The sequence below is a fragment of the Sapajus apella genome, unplaced genomic scaffold (genome assembly GCF_009761245.1).
Source record: "Sapajus apella isolate SASKATOON/1434 unplaced genomic scaffold, GSC_monkey_1.0 scaffold7, whole genome shotgun sequence".
Classification (NCBI taxonomy): domain Eukaryota; kingdom Metazoa; phylum Chordata; class Mammalia; order Primates; family Cebidae; genus Sapajus; species Sapajus apella.
Window position 1 is genome coordinate 1,383,884 of NW_022436947.1, and position 26,225 is coordinate 1,410,108.

The 26,225-nt window shown below is 50.5% G+C and overlaps 1 protein-coding gene across 6 annotated transcripts in view; it reads left to right on the forward strand.

The window, feature by feature from the left end:
• Positions 1-23,353, forward strand: part of DENND2A (DENN domain containing 2A) — a 110,685-nt gene extending 87,332 nt beyond the window's left edge. For 2 of the 6 annotated variants that reach the window (XM_032275815.1, XM_032275816.1), the window contains 6 exons: positions 10,557-10,734; positions 12,516-12,557; positions 17,030-17,147; positions 19,219-19,464; positions 22,060-22,146; positions 23,033-23,315. In XM_032275815.1, coding sequence (XP_032131706.1) covers positions 10,557-10,734; positions 12,516-12,557; positions 17,030-17,147; positions 19,219-19,464; positions 22,060-22,146; positions 23,033-23,064 — 703 coding nt within the window. In that variant the 3' untranslated portion in view covers positions 23,065-23,315. Of the gene's footprint in view, positions 1-3,479; positions 4,084-10,556; positions 10,735-12,515; positions 12,558-17,029; positions 17,148-19,218; positions 19,465-22,059; positions 22,147-23,032 lie in introns of those variants that run through there. The other 4 variants (XM_032275812.1, XM_032275813.1, XM_032275814.1 and 1 more) reach the window with 3 other exon arrangements.
• Positions 23,354-26,225: the final 2,872 nt, after the last annotated feature.

Here is a 26,225-nt window from a genome sequence, read left to right on the forward strand (position 1 = left end):
CATCGTGGGATTCCTCAGGAAGTGGGTGGGAAGCGGCCCCACCTCTCCCCTTATGCAGCGCATCTGGTCACCTTTCTGATGCACCTCTTTGGACAGCAGCCATCTGGCTGTTCCCAGCCTGCTCCCACCCTGAGTTTCAGCTAGCTATTCACTTGTAAATGTCAGGGTGATTGTGCTCCCGGTGCACTTTTGTCAGCCCTGGAAGCGGGCCCTGTCTGTAAGCCTGCAGCTGGTGCTGGGCGCTGGGGAGCTCTCCAGGCTCCCGGGCACTGGGAGCACGGGGGATTTCAGCTGAGGGAGTTCTCAAGGTTGGGGCCCTGGAAGCCAGGATGAGTAATAACCCTTCAGTAGCCAGGATCAGATTTCATCAGCACCATAGTAACTGCCTTTATCCTCCTTGTCCTCCACTCCCTCCATCCCCTAGAGGTGGAATTCTCAGGCTTGGATTTAGGGGAGGGGGAAATGATGGATTTCAGAAAGGCCTGGGCTACAAATGGAAAGCCAGCCAAGGAAACACAGCGCCCCCCAGGAGTGGTGGTGGGGGGAACAGAGTCCCCAGGGAGTGTGCCTGCATGGTGGAGATGCTAGACTTGGTGAGGACCCAGCCTGAGAAGATGTCGGGGAAGGGCACAGCCGGACAGGAGCCTCGGCCCGCCTCACACGCCCCAGCCTCCCCAAGACTCCCTCCAGGAAGAAGAAAACCAAGCATCACCGATTTTTCTGGTCAAAGTACAGTGAGACACCACTGCACTCCAGTCGTGGTGACAGAGCAAGACTCTGTCTCTAAAAATGAAGAAAAAAAAAGTGCAGGGAGAGAAAAGATGGGAACAGAAAAGGGAAGGGGCCTAGAGTGAGAGGAAAAACACATCACCGAAGGCAGTGCAGGACACGTCAGAAGGCTCAGGCACAAAGAACCCTGGAAACGCCTGTCCCGGGGATGTCTGGGAGAGGACTGGACGCCTCCGCCTTTTCACTGGACAGATTTCTTGGGGGACAGGTTGGACACTGAGCCAGCCTTTCCCACAGAGCTGCTGTCATGAGAGGCAGACGGAAATGAACAAAGCCCACCGGCCGAGAGTGGACCCCGCCCGGATCCCTGGGCCTTGGCTGTTCCCTGGCCACCCTCCCTGCCCTGCTCTCGGGCCCCCCCGACGGAGGAGACAGTCGCCAGTGTGGTCCACAGGAGAGGCATTGGCGTTTCTCTCCCCACCCAGCCTTCCACAGTGCCTGGCATTCTGCCCTTGGAGGTTTAGTCTTTTCAAACGACACATGCCATGAGCGGGTCAGACGCCAGCTGTGGCCGCCACAAGCAGGTCTCCCCACAGGCACGCCATGCCCATCAGGGGTTTTCTTCTGCAGCAGCTGCCAGATGTCAGGCGCTGTGTAAATGGGTTTTCTGTGGGAGAAGAGAAGGCAACAGGAACATGGATAATTTTGGTGCCCTCGGATAATAACAGAGCCAGGCAATGGTACAGTCACGGTGTGCGTGTGTGAGAGACTGTCATGGGTCTTTAGACCCTTTATAGCTTTCAGAGGTACACGTCCCTCCCCCATCACTCAGGGAGGCTTCCCAGAGTAGGGGGGACACCTGAGCATCCTTAGCCGGTGGCCCTGGGTCTCCTTGTTCAGGAGACGAGGCCCCGCAGGGCTCTGTCTTTCCAGGCCTCCGCTGTCTTGTTTTCTCTGAAAGCAGCCCTCACTTTTCCTGTTACAAATGGCTCCACATGCTCTCCCCTTGCCCCATAAATCATCCTTCCATCCTACACGGGTTCCATGCAGACCTGAAGAGATGGAAATATGCATGAATAAAGGCCCGAAGAGCTCTGAGGCAGGAAGAAGGGAAAATAAAGCGTGAGCGAAGCTGATGAGAACGACACAGCGACAGGACATGGAGCGGCCTCCGTGCCCGCACCTTCTGAGGGTCTGACCTGTGTTATTTCGCGCCCCTCACAGCCTGTTGCATGCATAACTAACAGGCGTGCAGAGGATCGTCATTCTGCCCAAGAAAGTGGGGAGTGGGAGAGCTGCTGGGCTTTGGAGAGGACGGAGGGAAACCAGCCGGGTTGCAGGGTCCAGGGGTGGGTGAAGGGCAGTGTCTGGGGCCCTGTCTGTCTACAGAAATGTATAAGGAAAGTCTCCCTAACACAGGCCCTCTGGCCCCACTTCGTGCTGGGCAGTCAGGCAAACACAGTCATGGGCAAGTCTGTGCTTTTCTCCTCAGGGTCTCCCCGCCTCCCTTACGGCCTTTGGCCTTCCATCAGGGTTCCAGTGAGAGAGGTGTGATTTGGTGACCTCCCCTAGCTTTGAAACTCTCTGACTCCGTGGGCCAGGTGGAGGAATCCGTATCCACCTCGATCTGTCTGGTTTACGGGAAAGTAGCCATAAGGAATTAAAGTGTTCTTTGGCCAGGCCCTGACAAACAAGGGTTTGGGACCAATGGTTGGCTGCAAGTTGCCTGACCTGGAAAATTCTGGAAAGTCTTCAGGCTGGGCGAAGTTGCTCACTTTGGGAGGCCGAGGTGGGTGGATTGCTCGAGGTCAGGAGTTCTAGATCAGCCTGGCCAACATGATGAAACCCTGTCTCTACTAAAAAGACAAAAATTAGCCAGGCATGGTGGCAGGTGTGTGTAATCCCAGCTACTGAGGAGGCTGAGGCAGGAGAATCACTTGAATTCAGGAGGCAGAGGTTGCAGTGAGCTGAGATTATGCCACTGCACTCCAACCTGGGCAACAAAGTGAGACTCCGTCTCAAAAGAAAAGAGGCCGGGCACGGTTGCTCACGCCTATAATCCCAGCACTTTGGAAGGCTGAGGCAGGGGGATCACCTGAGGTCAGGAGTTCAAGACCAGCCTGGCCAACATGGTAAAACCCCGTCTCTACTAAAAATACAAAAATTAGCCAGCTGTGGTGGTGGGTGCCTGTAATCCCACCTACTTAGGAGGCTGAGGTAGGAGAATTGCTTGAACCTGGGAGGCGGAGGTTGCAGTGAGCTGAGATCAAACCATTGCACTCCAGCCTGGGCAACAGAGTGAGACTCTGTCTCAAAAAAAGAAAGAAAGAAAGAAAGAAAGTCATCAGGTTAAGTTACAGCTGGTGCCCTCATCCCCCATACTCCTGGGGGGCCGCACACGCACAGATGAGCCCTGCTCCGCTAACGGGGAAGAAAGCCTCCTTATTCTCCTGATTTCTGGCTGTAGCCGCTAACTTAGTGAGGGCATGAGAACAGGACATGTCACAGGCTCAGTGCGTGGCCCTGTGACATCCCAGAGGGGACCTTCGCCCACTCGAGATTGGTAGCCACCCCTGCAGCGTCCTCCCCCACAAACACCATTTATTCTTTCATCATCGCTTCGAGCCACCCACTGTAAGAGGAAGCTTCAGGGAGTTATGGCAAATATTGTATGAGTTATAAAATGGTTTTAAGTTGAGCCAAAAATCCATCAAATTTAGAATAACATTTTTGCTCTGTTTCATCTTTAGGGTGGACACTGAGTGTTGCAATGGCTCTGTCAAGCCGGAGTTTGACAGATGGAAAGGAAAGAATGCTGTTGTCATGGCTTTTCTGCGGTCATAGCAACACAGATAAATATTTCTCTACACCCTCGTCTTCATTTTTCTGATGATAAACATTTTGTTTTTTAGTTTACTAATTTCAGTTCCCCATAGTTTTGGCGAAAACCCTACAGACCAGGCTGAATGATAAAGTTTGCCCATAAACAAATTTGTCCAAAAGTTTTAGAGGGAGGCTGGGCATGGTGGCTCATGCCCATAATCCTTGCACTTTGGAAGGCCAAAGCGGAAGATTGCTTGAGCCCAGGAGTTTGAGACCAGCTTGGGCAACATAGCAAGACCCCATCTCAAAACAAACAAACAAAAAACTTTATGGGGGACAGTTTTCAATATTCAAGAAATTTATGAGCTGGGCATAGAGGTACATGCCTGTAGTCCCAGCTGAGGAGGAAGGATCATGTGAGCCCAGGAGTCTGAGGCTGCAGTGAGCTATGACTGCATGACTGCTGTCCAGCCAGGGTGGACCCTGTCTTTAAAAAGTAAATTAAAAAGTAAAACAAGAAATTTACTTATATTTTTGTAGCGCATTAAACCATACGCTAAATGATAGACTACTGACTAATGATAAGTAGGATTAGGTGGGCAAATCTTGACACATATAGGAGTTTGAACCTTATCTTCGAAATATAGGTAACTACACAAATAAGTTCATATGTAGCTGTGCATTGGCATCCCCTTATTTGTTGGTTTTGGTTCATTTTTTATCAGCTTACACAAGCTGAAATGAGAATCCCATGTCCTCTCTAGAATCGGTTGCACCCAGCAACATCTGCCATTTCAGGAGGTTGGGCTTCTCACCACACCCTCTCTAGGGAGATGAGGCTGTCACCAGGCTGGAGTGCAGTGGCTCACGCCTATAATCCCAACACTTTGGGAGGCCAAGGTGGGTGGATCACCTGAAGTCAGGAGATGGAGACCAGCCTGACCAACATGGTGAAACCCCATGTCTACTAAAAATAGAAAAATTAGCTGCACATGGCGGCACATGCCTATAATGCCTGTAATGTACTTGGGAGGCTGAGACAGGAGAATGGCTTGGACCCAGGAGGCGGAGGTTGCAGTGAGCTGAGACCACACCATTGCACTCCAGCTGGGCAACAGGAGCGAAACTTTGTTTTTTTAAAAAAAAAAGCTGGCCAGGCACAGTGGCTCATGCCTGTAATCCCAGCACTTTGGGAGGCCAAGGTGGGTGGATCACGAGGTCAAGAGTTCGAGACCAGCCTGGCCAAGATGTTGAAACCCCATCTCTACTAAAATAAAAAAATTACCTGGGCATGGTGGCACGCACCTGTAATCCCAGCTACTCAGGAGGCTGAGGCAGGAGAATCGCTTGAACCTGGGTGGCGGAGGTTGCAGTGAGCTGAGATTGTGCCATTGCACTCCAGCCTGGGTGACAGAGAGAGACTCCGTCTCCAAAAAAAAAAAAAAGCTGGAAGGACATCCACAATGATCTAGTGATGATCTAGTCTCCGTTAGTTATTTCACAAGTGAAGAATCTGAGGCCTGGAGCAGTTAAGTGCTTTACCTGAGATCACACAGAGAATAACAGAACTAGTTGTTTTGAAGCCCAGCCCGTGTTCATTTTCAACTCTGTAGTGCACAGCCTCAGGGTTTGTAAGTACAGGGATGGAAACCAGGCAGCCACTGCATGGTGACTCCCACCTCCTGGTAGGTTTCATCAGGCACCAGACCATACCTGAGTACCTTTCACTCATGTTCCTGGGAGTGATGCACCAATAGGAGAGCTACTTTGCTTGGGATGCTGAAGGATATTCATTGAATCAGCCTTCCAGTTCCTGGGGTGTTCCTCTAATTCGGGAAACTCTTCATTTACTTTTTTGGTAGTACCTTAGAGGAAGCTCTGTGCTGGATCCTTACTTGTTTATAGAAAGTTGGAGGCCTGCTGAGCATAGGAACACCAAGTATGGAGCAGAGGCTTGGTGGCAACCAGAACTGAAGAGTTGGCTCCAGGAAAACTTTGGCATTCCTTACAAGTGCATCCTGATGTTCTGGAATACTGCTCCAACCCTCAGGAACCACCTCCCAACAGCAAAACATCCTTGGACCCAACCCTTCTCACCCATGCCCAAACTTTTAACCCTGCAGCCCAGCCAACCTCCCACTGGGGCCTTCTCTTCCCTGCCCCACTTTTGTACAATTGATCACAGCTGTGAGTGCTGGCGTGCCTCTCCTCCGCACCACTGTAATGCAAGCCAGCTGCGAGCGAGGACTCTCCTCGGCTGCCGTCAGAAACACTGCCTCTCCTCCAGCCCCTCCACCTCCACGCTCTGAAGCCCTCTTGACCAGTCATCCTTAGCATCCCCAGAATCACTGCCTATCAGCATGTTCCTAAGAGACAACCAGTCGCAGCAGTGCCCACCTCCCCTCCCCCTCCACGAGGGCTCCTCTGGCCTTCACAAGTCAGGGAATAAAATCTCATTACCACTTGCATCAGGGATTGACAAAGACAAGCTCCATTCAAAATAATCTTTTCTGCCCAGGTGTAGTGACTCATACCTGTAATCCAAGCACTTTGGAGGCCAAGGCGGGTAGATCACCTGAGGTCGGGAGTTCAAGACCAGCCATGACCAACATGGTGAAACCCCGTCTTAAAAAAAAAAAAAAAATAAATAATAATAATAATAATAATCCTTTCATCCTCTATCATTTATTTTGAGGGAAAAGCTGCCACTCATGGAATTATGCACAGAATTTGACCTTTCCTTTTAGTGTTTAGGATTATAATTATTTTTAGAACATTGGTGTGGGCTGGGCATGGTGGCTCACACCTGTAATCCCAGCACTTTGGGAGGCCGAGGTAGACAGATCATGAGGTCAGGAATTTGAGACCAGCCCGGCCAACATGGTGAAACCCCATCTGCACTAAGAATACAAAAGTTATCCGAGCGTGATGGCACGCGCCTGTAATCCCAGCTACTCAGGAGGCTGAGGCAGGAGAATTCCTTGAACCCGGGAGGCAAAGGTTCCAGTGAGCTGAGATAGTGCCATTGCACTCCAGCCTGGGTGACAGAGCAAGACTCTGTCTTGAAAAAAAACAATTAGCTAGGCTTTGGTAGCATATGTCTGTAATCCCAGCTACTCGGGAGGCTGAGGCAGGAGAACCACTTGAACCCAGGAGATGGAGGTCTCAATGAGTCACTGGATTCCAGTCTGGGCAACAGAGCAAGACTCCGTCTCAAAAACAACAACAACAAAGAAAAACCATTAATGTGGGCTAGAGAGCAAGAGGAATGAGACCCCTTCAAGGAACTGCCTGCTTGTTGCCATATTGTCCCCAGCACCTGTGCTCCATGGGCTCCGGCTAACGAGGTGTTCATGATACGCAGGTGCGGAAACCTTCGCTGCAGCTACAACAGTGGGCTCAGACTACTCAAAGCAACACTTGCTACAGGAGACAGTCAACAAACAGTGGCAGCACCTCCCATGTGGCCAGTTGGTTCCCCAGCTGAGTCGTCATCATTTGCTCCATCAAGTCTGAACACTGCTGTCCTGGAGCGCCATGCACCCAGTTCACTCAGTGGACTCTGGCTTGCTTTCTGTCACATTCTCCACCACCCTCCGCATCTAGCACCGGCATGGCTGGTCATCTTTCCTGACCTGGCTCCCACGACCTTCTCCAGATGGTTCACACTCACTGCAGCTGAACCACAGCCTCCCACCACTGCAGGCAACACAGGGCTTTAACTAGGAGTCCCTAGGGCAGTGCATCGAGAAGGGAGCAGCCCCTTGTACTTCCTCCTTCTAGGAGTGAGACCAGAAGAAGATCAAAAGGCAGGCAGCCTTTTCTTTGAGTTGGGAAAAAAAGTCAAACGTATGTTTGTTTTTCTGTTGCAATAATTGCAAAAAACAAAACCCACATAGGCTATCCTCCCTGTGCCTCCCTTTTATATACAGGTAATTTTTGTTTCGGAGATGGGGATCTAACTCTATTGCTCAGGCTGGACTTGAACTCCAGGGCTCAAGAGACCCTCCCACCTCACCCTCTGGGACTTAGTAGCTGGGACTACAGGTACATGCCACTGTGCCTGGTTCGTAGGGTGTCTCCTAACACCTGCATTCCTCTGGGCCGCAGCCCTGCCTCCTCCAGTCTACAGGACCCTTCTCTTCCTACTCTGCCCCACCCTACATTCAGAGGTTACTTTAGTCTCATTTAGCCTCACTTTTCCTACTTTTTTTTTTTTTTTTTTACTACCTCCAGTAATGGGTATAAGCAAACTTTTCCTACCTTTAAAATCTGAAAGAGGCCAGGCACAGTGGCTCACGCCTGTAATTCCAGCACTTTGGGAGGCCTAAGCAGGCAGATCACCTGAAGTCAGGAGTTCGAGACCAGCCTGGCCAACGTGGTGAAACCCCGTCTCTACCAAAAATACAAAAATTAACTGGGTATGGTGGTGCGTGCCTGTAATCCCAGCTACACAGGAGGCTGAGGCAGGAAAATCGCTTGAATACGGAAGGTGGAGGTTGCAGTGAGTTGAGATCATGCCAATGCACCTAGCCTGAGCCACAGAGTGAGACCCTGTCCCAAAAAAAAAAAAAAAGAAAGAAAAGAAAGACATAGAAGTCACTTCAACCTAAGCTCTGTGAATGATTGATATTACTCTCCTTAATGTAAGTTCTAACACCATTATTCTCTCTTTTTTTCTTGGTATCTTCCAAATGCAATGTCTTACTCTTACCCAGCTAATAAAGAAGACAGTATAGTGATAAGAATGAAATCTTGGGGTAGCGTTTCTCTCATTTGGGGGTGATCATTTGAAAGAAAAGGCAATGACCAAATGTCAGTGCGATACATGGATGCCATGCTACTAAGAGGTATTTCATGACTCCAGTGTATATCAGGAGAATGATTATTTGCAAAGACAGGGAACAGGAAGGTTAAGAGACTTAGGTGATAAATGAACAAGATTCCATATTACCGTTATTAGTCCAGGGGCCCCCAAATTGGGGAATGAAAAAGGCTATGTGTACATATATTTTTTATTTTTAATTATTTTTAATTGTCATATAAAAATTGCATGTATTTGCCGGGCGCGGTAGATCATGCTTGTAATCCCAGCACTTTGGGAGGCCAAGGCCGGTGGATCGAGACCATCCCGGCCAACATGGTGAAAACCCATCTCTACTAAAAATACAAAAATTAGCTGGGCATGGTGTTAATATTTGTATTTTTACACATACAAAAATTAAGCCTATCCAGAGAGAAGGGCCAGGTCACCTATGAAGGAAAGCCCATTAGACTAACAGAAGACCTTTTAGCTGAAACCCTAAAAGCCAGAAGAGAGTGGGGACCAATATTCAACATCCTTAAAGAATTTTCAATCCAGAACTTTATATTCAGCCAAAATAAGCTTTGTAAGTGAAAGAGAGATACAATTCTTTCCAGGCAAGCAAATGCTGAGGAATTTTACACATACAAAAATTTGTATGTGTAAAAATACAAAATTTACAAATTTACAAATATGTGTGCCTGTAGGCCCAGCTACTCGGGAGGCTGAGGCAGGAGAATTGCTTGAACCCGAGAGGCGGAGGTTGCAGTGAGCTGAGATCGTGCCACTGCACTCCAGCCTGGGTGATAGAGCGAGACTCCGTTTCCCAAAAAAACTGCATGTATTTATCACATACAATGATGATTTTGTTTTACTGCAGCCTCAATCTCACAGATTCAAGTGATCTTCCCACTTCAGCTTCCTGAGTAGCTGGGACCACAGGCACCTCCACCTCCCAGACTCAAGCGATTCTCCTGCCTCCACCTCCTGAATAGCTGGGACTACAGGCACCCAGCACCACACCCAGCTAATTTTTGTATTTTTAGTAGAGATGGGGTTCCACCATGGTGGCCAATCTGGTCTCAAACTCCTGACCTGCCAGCATCTTTTAATTCATATATTTTCTCCTCAAGTAAGCCAGAGCTAATTGATTTTTTTTTTTTAGGGGTCAGGAGACTTTTATGACAATGTGATTATAGGCTCCTGATATCAGGGGTATCTGCTTAGATTCATCTTCATTGTTCATCAACTTTTCTCTTTTTTTTTTTGAGACAGTCTCAGGTCTCACTCTGTCGCCAGGCTGGAGTGCAGTGGTGCAGTCTTGGCTCACTGCAACCTCAACCTCCCGGGTTCTAGTGATTCTCCTGCCTCAGCCTCCTGAGTAGCTGGGATTACAGGCATGCACCACCACACCCAGTTAGTTTTTTGTTGTTGTTGTTGTTGTTTGTTTGTTTGTTTGTTTTAGTAGAGACAGGTTTTCACCATGTTGGCCAGGATGGTCTTGATCTCTTGACCTCATGATTGCATTCCAGCCTGGGCAACAGAGTGAGACTTCTCTCAAAAAAATTAAAATAAAATAAATAAATAAAAACCTTACAAGAGTATAACTCACAAAAAGGTGGGCTGGGGGGAGGGTTTGGGGATTATAGCTCACATGTGAAAGCACACTTGTAAAAATTATCCAAGAGGCCGGGCGCGGTGGCTCACGCCTGTAATCCCAGCACTTTGGGAGGCCGAGGCGGGTGGATCACGAGGTCAAGAGATCGAGACCATCCTTGTCAACATGGTGAAACCCCGTCTCTACTAAAAATACAAAACATTAGCTGGTCATGGTGGCGCGTGCCTGTAATCCCAGCTACTCAGGAAGCTGAGGCAGGAGAATTGCCTGAACCCAGGAGGCGGAGGTTGCAGTGAGCCGAGATTGCACCATTGCACTCCAGCCTGGGTAACGAGCGAAACTCTGACTCAAAAAAAAAAAAAATTATCCAAGACATTAAACTCGTCCCTGTAGCTGTGCCTCCAAGCCTCTCGCGTAGCTCTAAGTGCCTGGCCTGGCCTGTGCTGAGACTGTCATTTGCTCTACCCGATCCACATGTGTACCTTCCAAATCATCCTGCCTCTGGGAAGAGCCTTCTCCCCTGGGGGCTCCCCTGGGCCCTCGCTGAGCCAGCCTCTCTCCCTCTTCTCTCCCTGGCTGCAGCACCCTGTCCAAATGCTGCCACGCGATGGTGGCGCTGATCTACCCCTTCACCTGGCAGCACACCTACATCCCGGTGCTGCCGCCCGCCATGGTGGACATCGTGTGCTCGCCGACACCCTTCCTCATCGGGCTGCTCTCCAGCTCACTGCCGCTGCTCAGGGAGCTGCCGCTAGAAGAGGTGAGCTCCTGCTCGGGCTGATTCTCCTCCCTGCAGCGGGCCGGCCCTGCAGGCGTGACGGAGTGGTTCTCAGGGCCCCCAGTGTCGGGGAGCAGGGCGTGGGGGCCACCAGGGCTTATGTGCCATGAGTCCTGCCCAGAGGCGTACTCACTCAGACCCTCAGTGACTGCAAACAGTTTTCCCTTCCAAGTGGAATGCCTGGTATGAGCACCCCTTGAGAAGGGCAGCAAAGAGCAATTTAGCCAGATGTCAAAACTCTCAAGTCATTCATAGCCCTCTCCCCTCCCCCACCTCCCACCCACTCCTCCACACTGGGGAGCTAGCAAGATCCAGTCCTTTGTCATATCCATTAATAACATTTTTAATCCCCAAGTTCTGGCTGTCCAGTTTGGCATCGAAGTGGGGAAAGTCCTGCTTGGAACTTCTGGAGGTATTTAGCCCAGCCCCTTCCTCGAAATGGTTTCCAACCCAGGACTGGAGGCTTCCAGCCCTCAGAGAGGGAAGCTTAAATAATGCTACTCAGTCCTGAAGCACCAGGAGGAACGCCTGTCCCTCTGTCCTGCAGTTCTGCCTGGGTTCCTCGAAGCTGCTCCTCTCCTTGCTCAGATAGTCCTAACGCCCCATTAAACATCGCCCACCAGCCTTAGGACTTTCAGTGCAGATTTGAAGACCGCCAGGAGTGCATCTGGTGCCCTGTGTAGTGGCTCATTCAACCCTCAAGAGTATGAGTGGCAAGGAAGGAGAGGCAGCCCTCTGCTCCTGGGCAGGTCTCTGGGGTGTGGGAGAACCCACACGTTTCCAGCGGTTGTTATGGTGACCATCCAGGCCCCTGGCTCCTCCCCCATTATGGCCAGTGATCTTGGCTGGCATCTGAGTGAGGGTCTCGTGCCTGTGACCTTTGCTTCCTAGGCACGTCACTTGCCCCACCCTGGTCCTGGCCCCAGGTCTCATTCTCACTCTGAGGAGTGCAGCGCCGTGGGGGGGTGGGGGGGAGGGGAATGCTTTATCCCAAAAGCCTTCAGCAATGAAAACCCAAAGCCTAACCCAGTCTCCAGGTGAGTTTCTCTCCTCCTCTCCCCTGGAGAGAAATGACACGGCTAAGTGGGGAGCTGGGGGAAGGACCAGGCAGGGGCCCTCGGGTGGGAACCACGGAGGCCTGCAGTGTCTTTTGCCCACCTCAGTAGCCCACACCCAAAAAGCAGCCTGAGAAGCTCTGCCTCAGCCAGGGTGAGAGCCAGCCAGGGAGTCCCACCCACAGCACACATGCGTCCCAGGCTGCGGTGTCAGTGTTGAAAGCATTCAGTGGCCAGGCACAGTGGCTCATGCCAGATCACGAGGTCAGGAATTCAAGACCAAACTGGCCAATATGGTGAAACCCCATCTCTACTAATAATACAAAAATCAGCCGGGTGTGGTGGCACATGCCTGTAGTCCCAGCTACTCAGCATGCTGAGGCAGGTGAATAGCTTGAACCTGGGAGGCGGAGGTTGCAGTGAGCTGAGATCAACCACTGCACTCCAGCCTGGGTGGCAGAGCAAGACCCCATCTCAATAAAAGAAAAAAAAAGAAAAAAAAAAGAAAGCATGCAGTTCAGAAAAGACCCTCCCTAGTCCCTCTTCACCATCTGTGGCTACGGTGTAAATATCAAGAAACCACAAATGGCTCACCCCCAGCCCCGCCCCAGCTGCCTCTCTGGGTGCCAGGAAGGAAGATGGCTAAGAGTCCATCCCTATCCCAGAAGCCCTGGAGACGGTAACAGCCCCTTTCCTCTCATCTCACAGGTCCTTGTGGTTGACCTCGTCAATAGCCGGTTCCTCAGACAGGTGAGTGAAAAGGCCAGTGGCGGCCTCCTGCTCCCTTTGTCTTTACCTATTTGTTGTTGGGGGCTCAGCTCTCCAGCCTTGGAAAGGCTCTATGGGATTGCAGAGCAGGGTGGCAGAGCTGTGTGACCCCAGGACTGAGCTAGGCTGAGGACATGCCAGAAGGCAAGGGGCAAAGAGGAAGGGTTTGGGCAAAGGATTGATGTTCATGTGTTCTGACACAAAATGGTTTTCTAACAATTAGAAAAAGAATCTTTGTAATCTTATAACTATAGGCACCTCCATTTTTCAATATGCTTTTTAATTTTTTAAAAAGCTGGGTGCAGTGGCTCACGCCTATAATCATATCACTTTGGGAGGCTGAGATGAGTGGATCACTTGAGGTCAGGAGTTCGAGACCAGCCTGCTTAATGTGGTGAAACCCTGTCTCTACTAAAAATATAAAAGTTAGCCAGGCGTGGTGGTGGGGGCCTGTAGTCCCAGCTACTCTGGAGGCTTAGGGGAATTGCTTGAAACCAGGAGGCAGAAATTGCAGTGAGCTGAGATCGCACCATGCACTCCAGCCTGGGTGACAGAATGAGACTCCATCTCAAAAAAAAAAAAGAGAGAGATGGGATCTCACTATGTTGCCCAGGCTGGTCTCAAACTCCTGACCTCAAGTGATCTTGCCACCTCAGCCTCCTGAGTAGCTGGAGGCGTGCATGACCATGCCCAGCTTCAACATGCATTTAAATAATATTTGGCCCAGCCTGGTGTCTCAAACCTATAATCCCAGCACCTCCAGAGGCTGAGGCAGGAGGATCACTTGAGCCCAGGAGTTAAAGACCAGCCTGGAACAACATGGTGAGACCCTGGTCTCTACAAAACACTTGTAACATTGGCTGGGCGCGATGGCTCATGCCTGTAATCCCAGCACTTTGGGAGGCTGAGGCCAGGGGATCACCTGAGGTCAGGAATTCGAGACCAGCCTGGCCAACATGACAAAACCCTGTCTCCACTAAAAATACGAAAAAGCTGGGCATGGTGGCACGTACCTGTAGTCCCAGTTACTCGAGGGACTGAGGCAGGAGAATCGCTTAAACCTGGGAGGCAGAGGTCGCAGTGACCCAAGATCATACCATTGCCCTCCAGCCTGGGAGACAAAGTGGAACTCCATCTAAAAAATATATAAATAAATAAATTTTTTAAAAAATTTAAAAATAGCCAGGCACGGTGGCTCAACACCTGTAATCTCAGCACTTTGGGGGAACGGGGCGGGCAGATCACCAGAGGTTGGTAGTTGCAGACCAGCCTGATCAACATGGAGAAACCCTGTCTCTACTAAAAATACAAAATTTGCCAGGCATGGTGGCACATCCCTGTAATCCCAGCTACTCAGGAGGCTGAGGCAGGAAAATCGCTTGAACTCGGGAGGCAGAGGTTACAGTGAGCCGAGATCACACCATTGCACACTCCACCCTGGACAACAAGAGCAAAATTCCATCTCAAAAAAATACATATATATTGGCCGGGAGCGGTGGCTCACGCCTGTAATCCCAGCACTTTGGGAGGCCGAGGCGGGTGGATCACGAGGTCAAGAGATCGAGACCATCCTGGTCAACACGGTGAAACCCCGTCTCTACTAAAAACTACAAAAGATTGGCTGGGCATGGTGGCGCGTGCCTGTAATCCCAGCTACTCAGGAGGCTGAGGCAGGAGAATTGCCTGAACCCAGGAGGTGGAGGTTGCGGCGAGCCGAGATGGCGCCATTGCACTCCAGCCTGGGTAACAAGAGCGAAACTCCGTCTCAAAAAAAAAAAAATACATATATACATAAAATAATTACCCAGGCTTGCTGGTGTGCACCTGTAGTCCCAGCAGCTACTCAGGAGGCTGGGGCAGGAGGATTGCTTAAGCCTGGGAGGTCAAGGCTGCAGTGAGTTGAGATCATGCCACTGTATTTCAGTCAGAGTGATAGAGTGAAACCCTTTCCTGAAGAAAAAAAAGGAGAGAAAAAGAGGGGAAAAAAAAGGAAAACTCACTAAAACATTAATGCTTGTCTTGGGGAGGGAGACTGAAAGGAGACAGATTATGAATGATTTTAAATTGTTTTAGTACATTCATATATTTTGATAATCATCATCAGTTAGTTCCATTAGCAGAGGAAGTAAGTAACACACATATATTTTCTTTTTTTTTTTTTTCTGAGAGTCTCGCCCTGTCACCCAGGCTGGAGTACAGTGGCACAATCTTGGCTCACTGCAATCTCCAACTCCCAGGTTCAAGCTATTTTCCTGCCTCGGCCTGGGACTACAGGCGCGCGCCACCATGCCCAGCTAATGTTTTATATCTTCAGTAGAGACAGGGTTTCACCATGTTGGCCAGGCTGAACTTGAACTCCTAACCTCGTGATCTGCCAACATCAGCCTCCCAAAGTGCTGGGATTACAGGCATGAGCCACCGCGCCTGGCCCACACACATCTATTTTCTTTTTATCATTTGCTAGAGAGGTCTAACTTCTTCTTATTTATTTATTTATTTATTTGAGATGGAGTCTCGCCCTGTTGCCCAGGCTGGAGTGCAGTGGCACAATCTAGGCTCACTGCAACCTCCGCCTCCTGGGTTCAAGCAATTCTTTTGCCTCAGCCTCCTAAGTAGCTGGGATTACAGGCATGCGCCACCACACTCAGCTAAATTTGTATTTTTAGTAGAGACAGGGTTGTACCATGTTGGTCAGGTGGGTGTTGAACTCCTGACCTCAGGTGATCCGCCCGCGTCAGCCTTCCAAACTGCTGGTATTACAGGCGTGAGCCACCACACCTGGCCCAAGAGGCCTAACTTCTATCAGATCTTGCAAGAAGTAACTAAAGTAATTACAGAAAATTTCTCTGGGCATTCTGATGGATTACTTCTAAATGTTGCCACGTTGCTAAAAAGTTTAGTAGCATTAATGCTGGTTTGTGTTTTGTTTGTTTGTTTTTTGAGATGGAGTTTTGCTCCTGTTGCCCAAGCTGCCATGCAATGGTGCAATCTTGGCTCACTGCAACCTCAGCTCACTTCAGCCTCCACCTGTCAGATTCAAGTGATTCTCCTGCCTCAGCCTCCCAAGTAGCTGGGATTATAAGCATGCGCCACCACGCCCAGCTAATTTTGTGTGTGTGTGTGTGTATTTTTGTATTTTTAGTAGAGACGGGGTTTGATCCCAAGCCAGCCTTGGGTCACGCAGGCCGTCTGCCCTGGCCAGAATCCCCTGGTTAGCACTGGCTACCCTACAGGATGGGGAAGTGGAAATTATGTATTGAATATCCTCTCAGTGCCAAGCCCTTTCACAGGGTAATTGTACTGCATTTTAGCTTCACAACAAAGTACACAGATTGATTGGTTGTCCATTTTACAAGTGGGGAAAATGAGCCTCCCCGTTGCTTGTAAAAAGTAGGCTTAGCCTGGTGAAGTGGCTCACGCCTGTAATCCCAGCACTTTGGGAGGCCAAGGCGTGCAGATCAGTTGAGGTTAGGAGTCTGAGACTAGCCTGGCTAACATGGTGAAACCCCGTCTCTATTAAAAATACAAGAAAATTAGCCAGGCGTGATGGCATGTGCCTGTAGTTCCAGCTACTCGAGGGCTTGAGGCAGGAGAATTGCCTAAACCTGGGAGGTAGAGGTTGCAGTGAGCCAAGATCGCGCCATTGCAGTCCAGCCTAGACTACAAGAGTAAAACTTTTGTCTCCAAATTAAAAAAAAAAAAAAAGTGGGCCAGGCGCGGTGGCTCACGCCTGTAATCCCAGCACTTTGGGAGGCCGAGGCGGGTGGATCACGAGGTCAAGAGATCGAGACCATCCTGGTCAACACGGTGAAACCTCGTCTCTACTAAAAATACAAAAAATTAGCTGGGCATGGTGGCACGTGCCTGTAATCCCAGTTACTCAGGAGGCTGAGGCAGGAGAATTGCCTGAACCCAGGAGGCGGAGGTTGCGGTGAGCCGAGATCGTGCCATTGCACTCCAGCCTGGGTAACAAGAGCGAAACTCCGTCTCAAAAAAAAAAAAAAAGTAGGCCAGGCACAGTGGCTCATGCCTGTAAGCCCAGCACTTTGGGAGGCCAAGCTGGGCGGATCACCTGAGGTTAGGAGTTTGAGACCAGCCTGGCCAACGTGGTGAAACCCCATCTCTACTAAAAATACAAAAAAATTCGCCCAGTGTGGTGGTATGCACCTGTAGTTCCAGCTACTCGGGAGGTTAAGGCAGAATTGCCTGAACCTGGGAGGCGGAGGTTGCAGTGAACCAAGATCACGCCATTGTACTCCAGCCTAGGCTACAAGAGCGAAACTCTATCTCAAAAAAAAAAAAAAGTAGGCTCAAGATTCAAACCTCAGACCTCTGGCTCTCAGTTGTATTCCTTCCATGAAACTGGGGACTGAGCCAGGCCTGCACTGCCAGTGTGACCTGCGGCCTGGACACAGCCACCATCCACAAGCCCACCTGCTGCTTCTGCTTTCCAGATGGATGATGAGGACTCCATCCTGCCCCGGAAGCTTCAGGTGGCCCTGGAACGCATTCTGGAACAGAGGAACGAGCTGGCCTGTGAGCAGGATGAAGGGCCCCTGGAAGGCAGGCACGGTAAGTGTTCAGCCACCTCCCATGTGTCCCTCCCTTCCACTCTCAGGGTCTGGGAACAAATGGGCAGTGCCCTCCCTTCCTCTTGGTTCTGGGCCAAGTAGGAACATGGGTGAGAGAGACATAAGGAGAGAAACCCCGGCCTCATTTTCTTTGTCTGGATTTCATTCTCACTATGAATTGTGGGAAAGATTTTCCCACCTCCCCATTTTGGCCCTAAAGTACCTGTTTAACAGGGGTGTGTGGAAATTATCTGGGCATGGTGGCACATGCCCGTGGTCCCAGCTACTCGGGAGGCTGAGGCAGGAGGATCCCTTGAGCTCAGGAGGTTGAGGCTGCCATGAGCCACACCACTGCACTCCAGCCTGGGCAACAGAGTAAGACCCCATCTCAAAAAAATCAAAAATTAAAAACTGTGGCTAGGCGTGGTGGCTCATGCCTATAATCCTAGCACACTGGGGGGCCAAGGCAAGTGGATCACCTGAAGTCAGGAGTTCAAGACCAGCCTGGCCAACATGGTGAAACCAGGTGTCTACTGAAAATATAAAAATTAGTTGGAGCCGGGCGCGGTGGCTCATGCCTGTAATCCCAGCACTTTGGGAGGCCGAGGCGGGTGGATCACGAGGTCAAGAGATCGAGACCATCCTGGTCAACATGGTGAAACCCCGTCTCTACTAAAAATACAAAAATTAGCTGGGCATGGTGGCGCGTGCCTGTAATCCCAGCTACTCAGGAGGCTGGGGCAGGAGAATTGCCTGAACCCGGGAGGCGGAGGTTGCGGTGAGCCAAGATCGCGCCATTGCACTCCAGCCTGGGTAACGTGAGTGAAACTCCGTCTCAAAAAAAAAAAAAAAATTAGTTGGAAGTAGTGACAAATGCCTGTAATCCTAGCTACTTGGGAGGCTGAGGCAGGAGAATCGCTTGATCCCAGGAGGAAGAGGTTGCAGTGGGTTAAGATCATACCACTGCACTCCAGCCTGCATGACAGAGCAAGACTCCATCTCAAAAAAAATATAAAAGTCCAGGTGCAGTGACTCACGCCTGTAATCCCAGTACTTTGGGAGGCCGAGGTGGGCGGATCACTTGAGGTCAAGAGTTCGAGACCAGCCTGGCCAACATGGTGGAACGCCATCTCTACTAAAAATACAAAAATTAGTTGGGTGTTCTGGGCCCTGTGGCTCACGCCTGTAATCCCAGCTCTTAGAGAGGCAGAGGCAGGAGGATAGCTTGAGCCCAGGAGTTCGAGTCCTACGTGGGCAATATAGTGAGACCCCCATTCTCCATAAAAATGAAAAAAATAAAAAGACAAAAATTAGCTGGGTGTGATGGTACACACGAATAATTGCAGCTATTTGGGAGGCTGAGGCAGAGGAATTGCTTGACCCAGGAGACAGAGGTTGCAGTGAGCCAGGATTGTCTCAGCCTGGGTGACAGAGTAAGACTCCATCTCAAAAATATATAAATAAATAACTTTTTAAAAAATTTAAACTTAGGCCAGGCGAGGTGGCTCATGCCTATAATCCTAGCACTTTGGGAGGCTGGGGGCAGATCACAAGGTCAGGAGATCGAGACCATCCTGGCAAACATGGTGAAATCCCATCTCTACTAAAAATACAAAAAAATTAGCTGGGCATGGTGGCGCACACCTGTAGTCCCAGCTACTCAGGAGGCTGAGGCAGGAGAATTGCCTGAACCCAGGAGGCGGAGGTTGCGGTGAGCCGAGATCATGCCACTGCACTGCCATCTGGGAGACAGTGCGAGACTCCATCTCAAAAAAAAACAAAAAGTTTTTTAATTGAAAAAATTTAGTGGAGGCCGGGCGTGGTGGGAGGCCAAGGCAGGAGGATCACCTGAGGTGGAGAGTTCCAGACCAGCCTGGCCAACATGAAGAAACCCAGTCTCTAAAAAATTAAGTGGGGAAAGAAATGTCTTAGTAACCTAAGGTAACCTCCCTCCTGGATAATCACAGTTTCCATCGAGGGAACTGGCAGTTAGTTACTGTATTTTGATTACTAATTGGTGTGGCCCGGCCTGTCAGTCCTCACCGTTCCTAGCCCTTCCTCCCCTTACTCAGGTCCAGAGTCCAGCCCCTTGAATGAGGTAGTGTCTGAAGCCTTTGTCCGCTTCTTCGTGGAGATTGTGGGACACTACTCCTTGTTCCTGACATTGGGCGAGCGCGAGGAGAGAACCCTGCAGCGGGATGCCTTCCGCAAAGCTGTCTCCTCCAAGAGTCTCCGCCGCTTCCTAGAGGTCTTCATGGAGACTCAGATGTTCCGAGGCTTCATCCAGGAGCGGGAGCTGCGCCGGCAGGATGTCAAAGGTTAGGGGTGTCTTCTCTGTTGGCGCCGAGTCAGCTAGAGGTGCCCATATTCCAGGTGGCTGATGAGCAGGGAGAAAGATCACAGGGCAAGGGCACAGACAGGACAGCGTCCCCATCCCCCTGGAGAGCTTGCAGGCATGCCCTGACTGAGCTGGTGGAAAGGCCTCCTCCCCTGCCTTCTCTGTTCCCTCTGCTGGCCTCTCCCAGAACCACACTCCAGCGTCTATCGCAAGGTCTCCTTCTATCAAATTCTTTCCAAATTGGTGAAATTCTCAGGCTGGGTGTAGTAGGTGACTCACACCTGTAATCCCAGCACTTTGGGAGGCCGAGGCATGCAGATCACTGAGGTCAGGAGTTTGAGACCAGCTTGGACAACATGGCGCAACCCCTTATCTACAAAAAAAAAAATATATATATATATATATATATTTTTTTTTTTTTTTTTGAGACGGAGTTTCACTCATGTTACTCAGGCAGGAGTGCAATGGCGCAATCTCGGCTCACCGCAATCTCTGCCTCCTGAGTTCAGGCAATTCTCCTGCCTCAGCCTCCTGAGTAGCTGGGATTACAGGCACGCACCACCATGCCCAGCTAATTTTTTGTATTTTTAGTAGAGATGGGGTTTCACCATGTTGACCAGGATGGTCTCGATCTCTTGACCTCGTGATCCACCTGCCCCGGCCTCCCAAAGTGCTGGCATTACAGGCTTGAGCCACTGCGCCCGGCCCAAAAAATATTTTAAAAAATTAGACCGGCATGGTGGTGTGCACCTGTGGTCCCAGCTACTCGGAGGCTGAGGTGGGAGGATCACTTGAGTCTGGGAGGTGAAGGTTGCAATAGCCGAGATCATGTCACTGTACTCCATCCTGGTTGGGAGAGTGAGACTGCATCTCAAAAAAAAAAGGAAAAGCTGATTGGAGAGTATGAGTTACAGGAGGCACCTGCCAAAGGAGTGTTTTAAATATTAATAGATCTCCCAGATACATTTAAATATCTCTTTACCGATCACTTGGTAAGAGAGGTGGGAGACACACAAGCTTAAAAGCTACCTGGAGGCCAGGCCTGGTGGCTCACACCTTAATCCCAGCACTTTAGGAGGGCCAAGGTGGGCAGACCACGAGGTTAGGAGTTCGAGACCAGACTGACCAACATGGTAAAACCCCATCTCTACTAAAAATACAAAAATTAGCCGGGTGTGGTGGCGCATACCTATAATTCTAGCTACTCAGGAGGCTGAGGCAGGAGAATCACTTGAACCCAGGAGGCAGAGGTTGCAGTGAGCCAAGATTGTGCCATTGCATTCCGGCCTGGACGACAAGAGTGAAACTCCATCTCAGGAAAAAAAAAAACCTACCTGGAAAAGGCCAGGTGCAGTGGCGTGCGCTTGTAATCCCAGCACTTTGGGAGGCCTAGGCAGGCAGGTCATCTCAGGGCAGGAGTTCGAGACCAACCTGGCCAACTTGGTAAAGCCCTGTCTCTACTAAAAATACAAAAATGCCAGGTCTGGTGGCAGACGCCTGTAATCCCAGCTACTCAGGAGGCTGAGGCAGGAGAATCGCTTGAACCCGGGAGGCAGAGCTTGCAGAGAGTCGCGATCCAGCCATTACACTCCAGCCTGGACAACACAGCTAAACTCTGTCTCCAAAAAAAAGGCTGGCGCAGTGGCTCATGCCTGTAATCCCAGCACTTTAGGAGACTGAGGCGGGTGGATCACCTGAAGCCAGGAGTTTAAGACCAGCCTGACCAACATGATAAAACCTTGTCTCTACTAAAAATACAAAAAAAGTTAGCTGGGCATTGTGGCAGGTAACTGTAATCCCAGCTATTCGGGCAACTGAGGCAGGAAAATCGTTTGAACCCAGGAGATGGAGGTTGCACACCATTCTGGGTGACAAGAGCAAAACTCAAAAATAAAAAAAAAAAAAAAAAAAAAAAAATCCTCTGTCCATGAAAGATCAGTCAGCAGTGAAGACAGAGTGCCCGAACCTCAGACCCTAGGGGTCTGAAGCTGCCTAGGAGTTGGCCTGTCCAGCTATCCTCCCTCCACAGAGGGACTCCGGGAAAACTAAGCCACCTGGCCAGGGCCCTCTTTTGGGAGAATACAGGGAAATGGCAGCACATGGGCACTCCTGAGCCAGATCAGTATGGTTCATCTTTAAAACCGCCTGCCACGGCCGGGCGTGGTGGCTCACGCCTGTAATCCACGCACTTTGGAGGCCAAGGCGGGCGGATCACCTGAGGTCAGGAGTTTAAGACCAGCCTGACCAACATGGTGAAACCTCGTCTTTAAAAAAAAAAAAAAAAATTAAAAAAACACCTGCCTGGCACAGTGTAGACGCTTGGAAGGCGTTTGTTGAATAAAAATAGGATTTTATCTAGGAGGTGACTTTACAGCCTTCCAAAGACAGTTACTGCACAGGTGGGGCAACGATAAGGGCAGTAAAACCCTTATACATCTCCTGATTCACAGCATGTTTATGGGAGCAGCTTACTCTCAGGAAGAAGGTTTCTGTTTTCTCTGGTAGGGAGGAAATGGACACGTTTAGACATGCAAAGACCAAGACCTAAAATGGCTGGGATTTCTCTGGTTAACAGGTCTGTTTGAGGTCCGAGCCCAAGAGTATCTGGAAACCCTCCCCAGTGGCGAGCACAGCGGCGTCAATAAGTTCCTGAAGGGACTAGGTAAGGCCCCGGGCTCTGGGTCCCCAGCCCTCGTGCCTCTGAGCTGTCTATCACGGAGTCCCAGCCAGTTCCCTCCACTGGAGCCAGCACCCTGAATAACACAGAGCCCTACGGCCTGCCCTGGGCAGATGCTACGGGCATTTTAACTCCCGGTTCTCATCTGTCCCCAAAGAGGAAACAAAGGAAGCAGTGCCCCCAGCACCCCCTTTTTCTGGGCCCCTGGGCTTTCTTGCTATCTTCTTTCTCCATGATCTACACTCTAAAACCTCAGGGGAACTGAGCCAAGGGAGCATGGTGGGAACCCGACAAGGATGTCTGGCAACAAAGACTCGCACTGGTGTCCAAAATTCCCCTGGAAAGTAGAAATGTGAGACTTACAAGGACTGCAGTTTAATCAGTAAAGAGGCACTGACAGGGAAAGGGTGGATGAAGAAGACAACAGGAAAACAGGACGGAGGCCCCAGTAGGGAAGCGTCTGCAGCAGTGAGGCCCTCCCACAGGGCCTGCAAGGGTGCCATGTCTGTGCCTCCTGCAGGACGGAGGGCTGCCTGGAAGAGGAGTGTTTTAAATATACACACATTGCTGTGCACTTTCTCTTCCCTTGGCTCCTGAGTGATGTGTTGATTCAGTGCTTCCTTTACTACCAGAGCAGAAGCCAGCCCTCCTAAACAGCTCTGATGGTCTTCCTTTCAAACACCCCCAAGTCTGAGGAAGACCACAGGGGAATCTCTGGAAAGAACACCCCCTTCGGTTTCTCCAGAGCAAGGGATGAGGCTCCCTGGGGCGGCGTGGGGGCCCCGTTACCCACACCACTTCTGGGTGAAAGGGGCAAGACTGATGTCACCGTCCCTTGCCCTGTGAAATGTTCTCATTTTCTTTCTTTTAGGCAATAAAATGAAATTTCTCCACAAGAAATAACTCTCAGCTCAACCTCAAGGGAAAACTTCCTCCTTGTGCGGCCACATGCTTTAAAAACAGTTCCTGGTGGCCTTCCTGCAAGGCTGGGTCCCAGGTTGTCTCGGTGCCGAGCTGGAGGCCATGGTGGCTTCCGGCCGAGAATGGGCTCTCCCCAGGATGAGGGCCTGGGAGCTGCCGGGAGGACAGCCCTGGAAAGGGAGCCTGAGACCAGGCGTGTCGCTGACATGCAAATGGATTGTTTTGGTGGTTGGGTTTTTTTATCTTAGATATTAAAAGTAAGGAAAACGTGTGGATTTTCTGTTTATTATGCCAAGGCCAAGAGGAGCCTGTCCTGCCGTGTGTTCCCCCCTTCGTCCCATCGCTGCTGAGCAGTAAAGCCAAGAGGAGCTGTGATGGGCAACAGAAATGAGGTGCTCTGACTAGGTGTGGTGGCTCACACCTGTAATCCCAGCACTTTGGGAGGCCAAGGCAGGTGGATCACCTGAGGTCAGGAGTTTGAGATCAGCCTGGCCAACATGGCAAAACCCCATCTCTGCGAAAAATACAAAATCAGCCAGGCGTGGTAGCACATGCCTGCAATCCCTACTCGGGAGGCTGAAGCAGGAGAATCACTTGAACCCTGGAGGTGGAGGTTGTGGTGAGCTGAGATTGTGCCATTGCACTCCGGCCTGGACAACAAGGGCGAAACTCCGTCTCAGGAAAAAAAAAAAAAAAGAAATGAGGTGCTTCTCTGGGCAGGACTGAGGACACATGAGGACTAAGAGGGGAGCAGGTAGGGCCAGTGCCTCGGGTTCAGGGCACCAGACCTGCTGGTGAAAGGCTGGGCCCTGGTCCTGGACAGGAAGCTGGGGAGGATGGTGGGGGATGGGGGCTGTAAATGGATATGACTTCCCAGACACACTGCTCCTCCAGAAGGGTCAGTGATGCCACCTGGTGGCCAAGGCCATGGACATCTCTTCCCAAATGGACCTGACACTTCCTGACTGCCTTTTTCTCTTAGAAGCTATGCAACTGTCCACTGCCTGAGTAGTCCCTGGCTTTTGGAGGCACACACAAAAAGAGGAAGTCTGGGCCTGGCGTAATCTCACACTTTGTGTAATCCCACACTTTGGGAGGCCAAGGTGGGTGGATCATGGGGTCAGGAGTTCAAGATCAGCCTGGCCAACATGGTGAAACCCCATCTCTACTAAAAATACAAAAATTAGGCCAGGCATGGTGGCTCACGCCTATAATCCAAGCACTTTGGAGGCCAAGGAGGGCGGATCACCTGAGGTCGAGAGTTCAAGACCAGCCTGACCAACATGGTGAAACCCCATCTTTTTAAAAAAGAAAAAATTAAAAAAAAACAAAAACAGGCTGGGCACAGTGGCTCACGCCTGTAATCCCAGCACTTTGGGAGGCCGAGGCGGGTGGATCACAAGGTCAAGAGATCGAGACCATCCTGGTCAACATGGTGAAACCCCATCTCTACTAAAAATACAAAAAATTAGCTGGGCATGGTGGTGCGTGCCTGTAATCCCAGCTACTCGGGAGGCTGAGGCAGGAGAATTGCCTGAACCCAGGAGGTGGAGGTTGCGGTGAGCCGAGATCACGCCATTGCACTCCAGCCTGGGTAACAAGAGCGAAACTCTGTCTCAAAAAAAAAAAAAAAAAAAAAAAATTAGCCGGGCTTGGTAGTGGGTGCCTGTAGTCCCAGCTGCTCGGGAGGCTGAGGCGGAAGAATTGCTTGAACCCAGGAGGCGGAGGTTTCAATGAGCCAAGATTGGGCCACCGCACTCCAGCCTGGGAGACAGAGTGAGACTCCATCTTAAAATAAAAATTTAAAAAAAAAAAAAAGGAAGTCTGTTAGTCAACTGTTCTTGGGGTCCTCAAGTTTATGATACTGCCTACAGCCCACCTTCCAACACATCGCCACGACTCCGACCCCATTCCTGTCTCATTCCAGGGCCCAGGGCAGCGTTCATGCAACAGTGGAGCTGCACTGCGTGCACACGTGGGGGACTTTTGCGGCTGATGGTAACAAGACAGAGGGTGAGAACACTGAGGCAGCATCATTAGCCTTGTGCAGCCAGAGGCAGCTTGCTTCCTCTGGACCAGAAGCAGGGAGAGTGCGGAGAAGGCAGAAACCTCAGGGTGACCCAAGAGCTGTCCTGCAGCGGGGACGGTGGGGGGCAGGAAGTGCCCCACATGCAGCACAGGCAGGTTCTCAGAGCAGGTGTCAGGGCCACCACCCTGCCGACTACTGCCCGCAGCCCTCAGCAGTGACCCGCACAGTAACACAAAAGGGAGGGGCGCCAACCTCAGCAAGGACCTGGGGGGAGCCTGTTCTGCCTGGCAAGGGGTCTCAACCTTTAGGGAACGGGAGGAAGGGGCCTTCAGAGAATAAATAGAAACAAGAGGAAATGAGGGGAGGTGACCTCTCATCTTTCCTCTTAGCTGGAGTTATGGACCACTCCTCCCCTCCAAGTTCTACCCAGGCTTTGGTGTGTCCATTGGGTTTTCGGGGGTGAGGATCCACAGTTTACATCAAATTCTCAAAGGTGCCCCCAAATGGTAGAAACTAGGCTGTGCATAAAAATTAGCCTGGGTGGCAGGGCGCGGTGGCTCACACCTGTAAGCCCAGCACTTTGGGAGGCCAAGGTGGGTGGATCACCTGAGGTCAGGAGTTCAAGACCAGCCTGGCCAACATGGCAAAACCCCATCTCCGCTAAAAATCCAAAAAAAAAAAAAAAAAAAAAAATTAGCTGGGTGTGGTGGTGCACACCTGTAATCCCAGCTACTTGGAAGGCTAAGGCAGAAGAATCACTCAAACTTGGGAGGCAAAGGTTGCAGTGAGCCAAGATCATACCACTGCACTTTAGCCTGGACAACAGAGCAAGACTCCTCCTCAAAAAAAAATAAAAGCAAAAACCTGGCTGGGTGTATGTGGATGGGGACTGGGGGATGCCTGAATGAGAATCCCTGAATCCTTGAGTGTGGGGGCTCAGAAATATGTATGTAACAAGCTCCTCACACAGTCAGCTTTATTAATAGTCTACATATTTTTATATTGCCCAGAAAGGATCACTTTTTGGAATAACTTTCTTTTTTTAACTTATTTCACATTATATTGTTTACTTTTTTTTTTTTTTTTTTTTTGAGACGCTGTTTCGCTCTTGTTA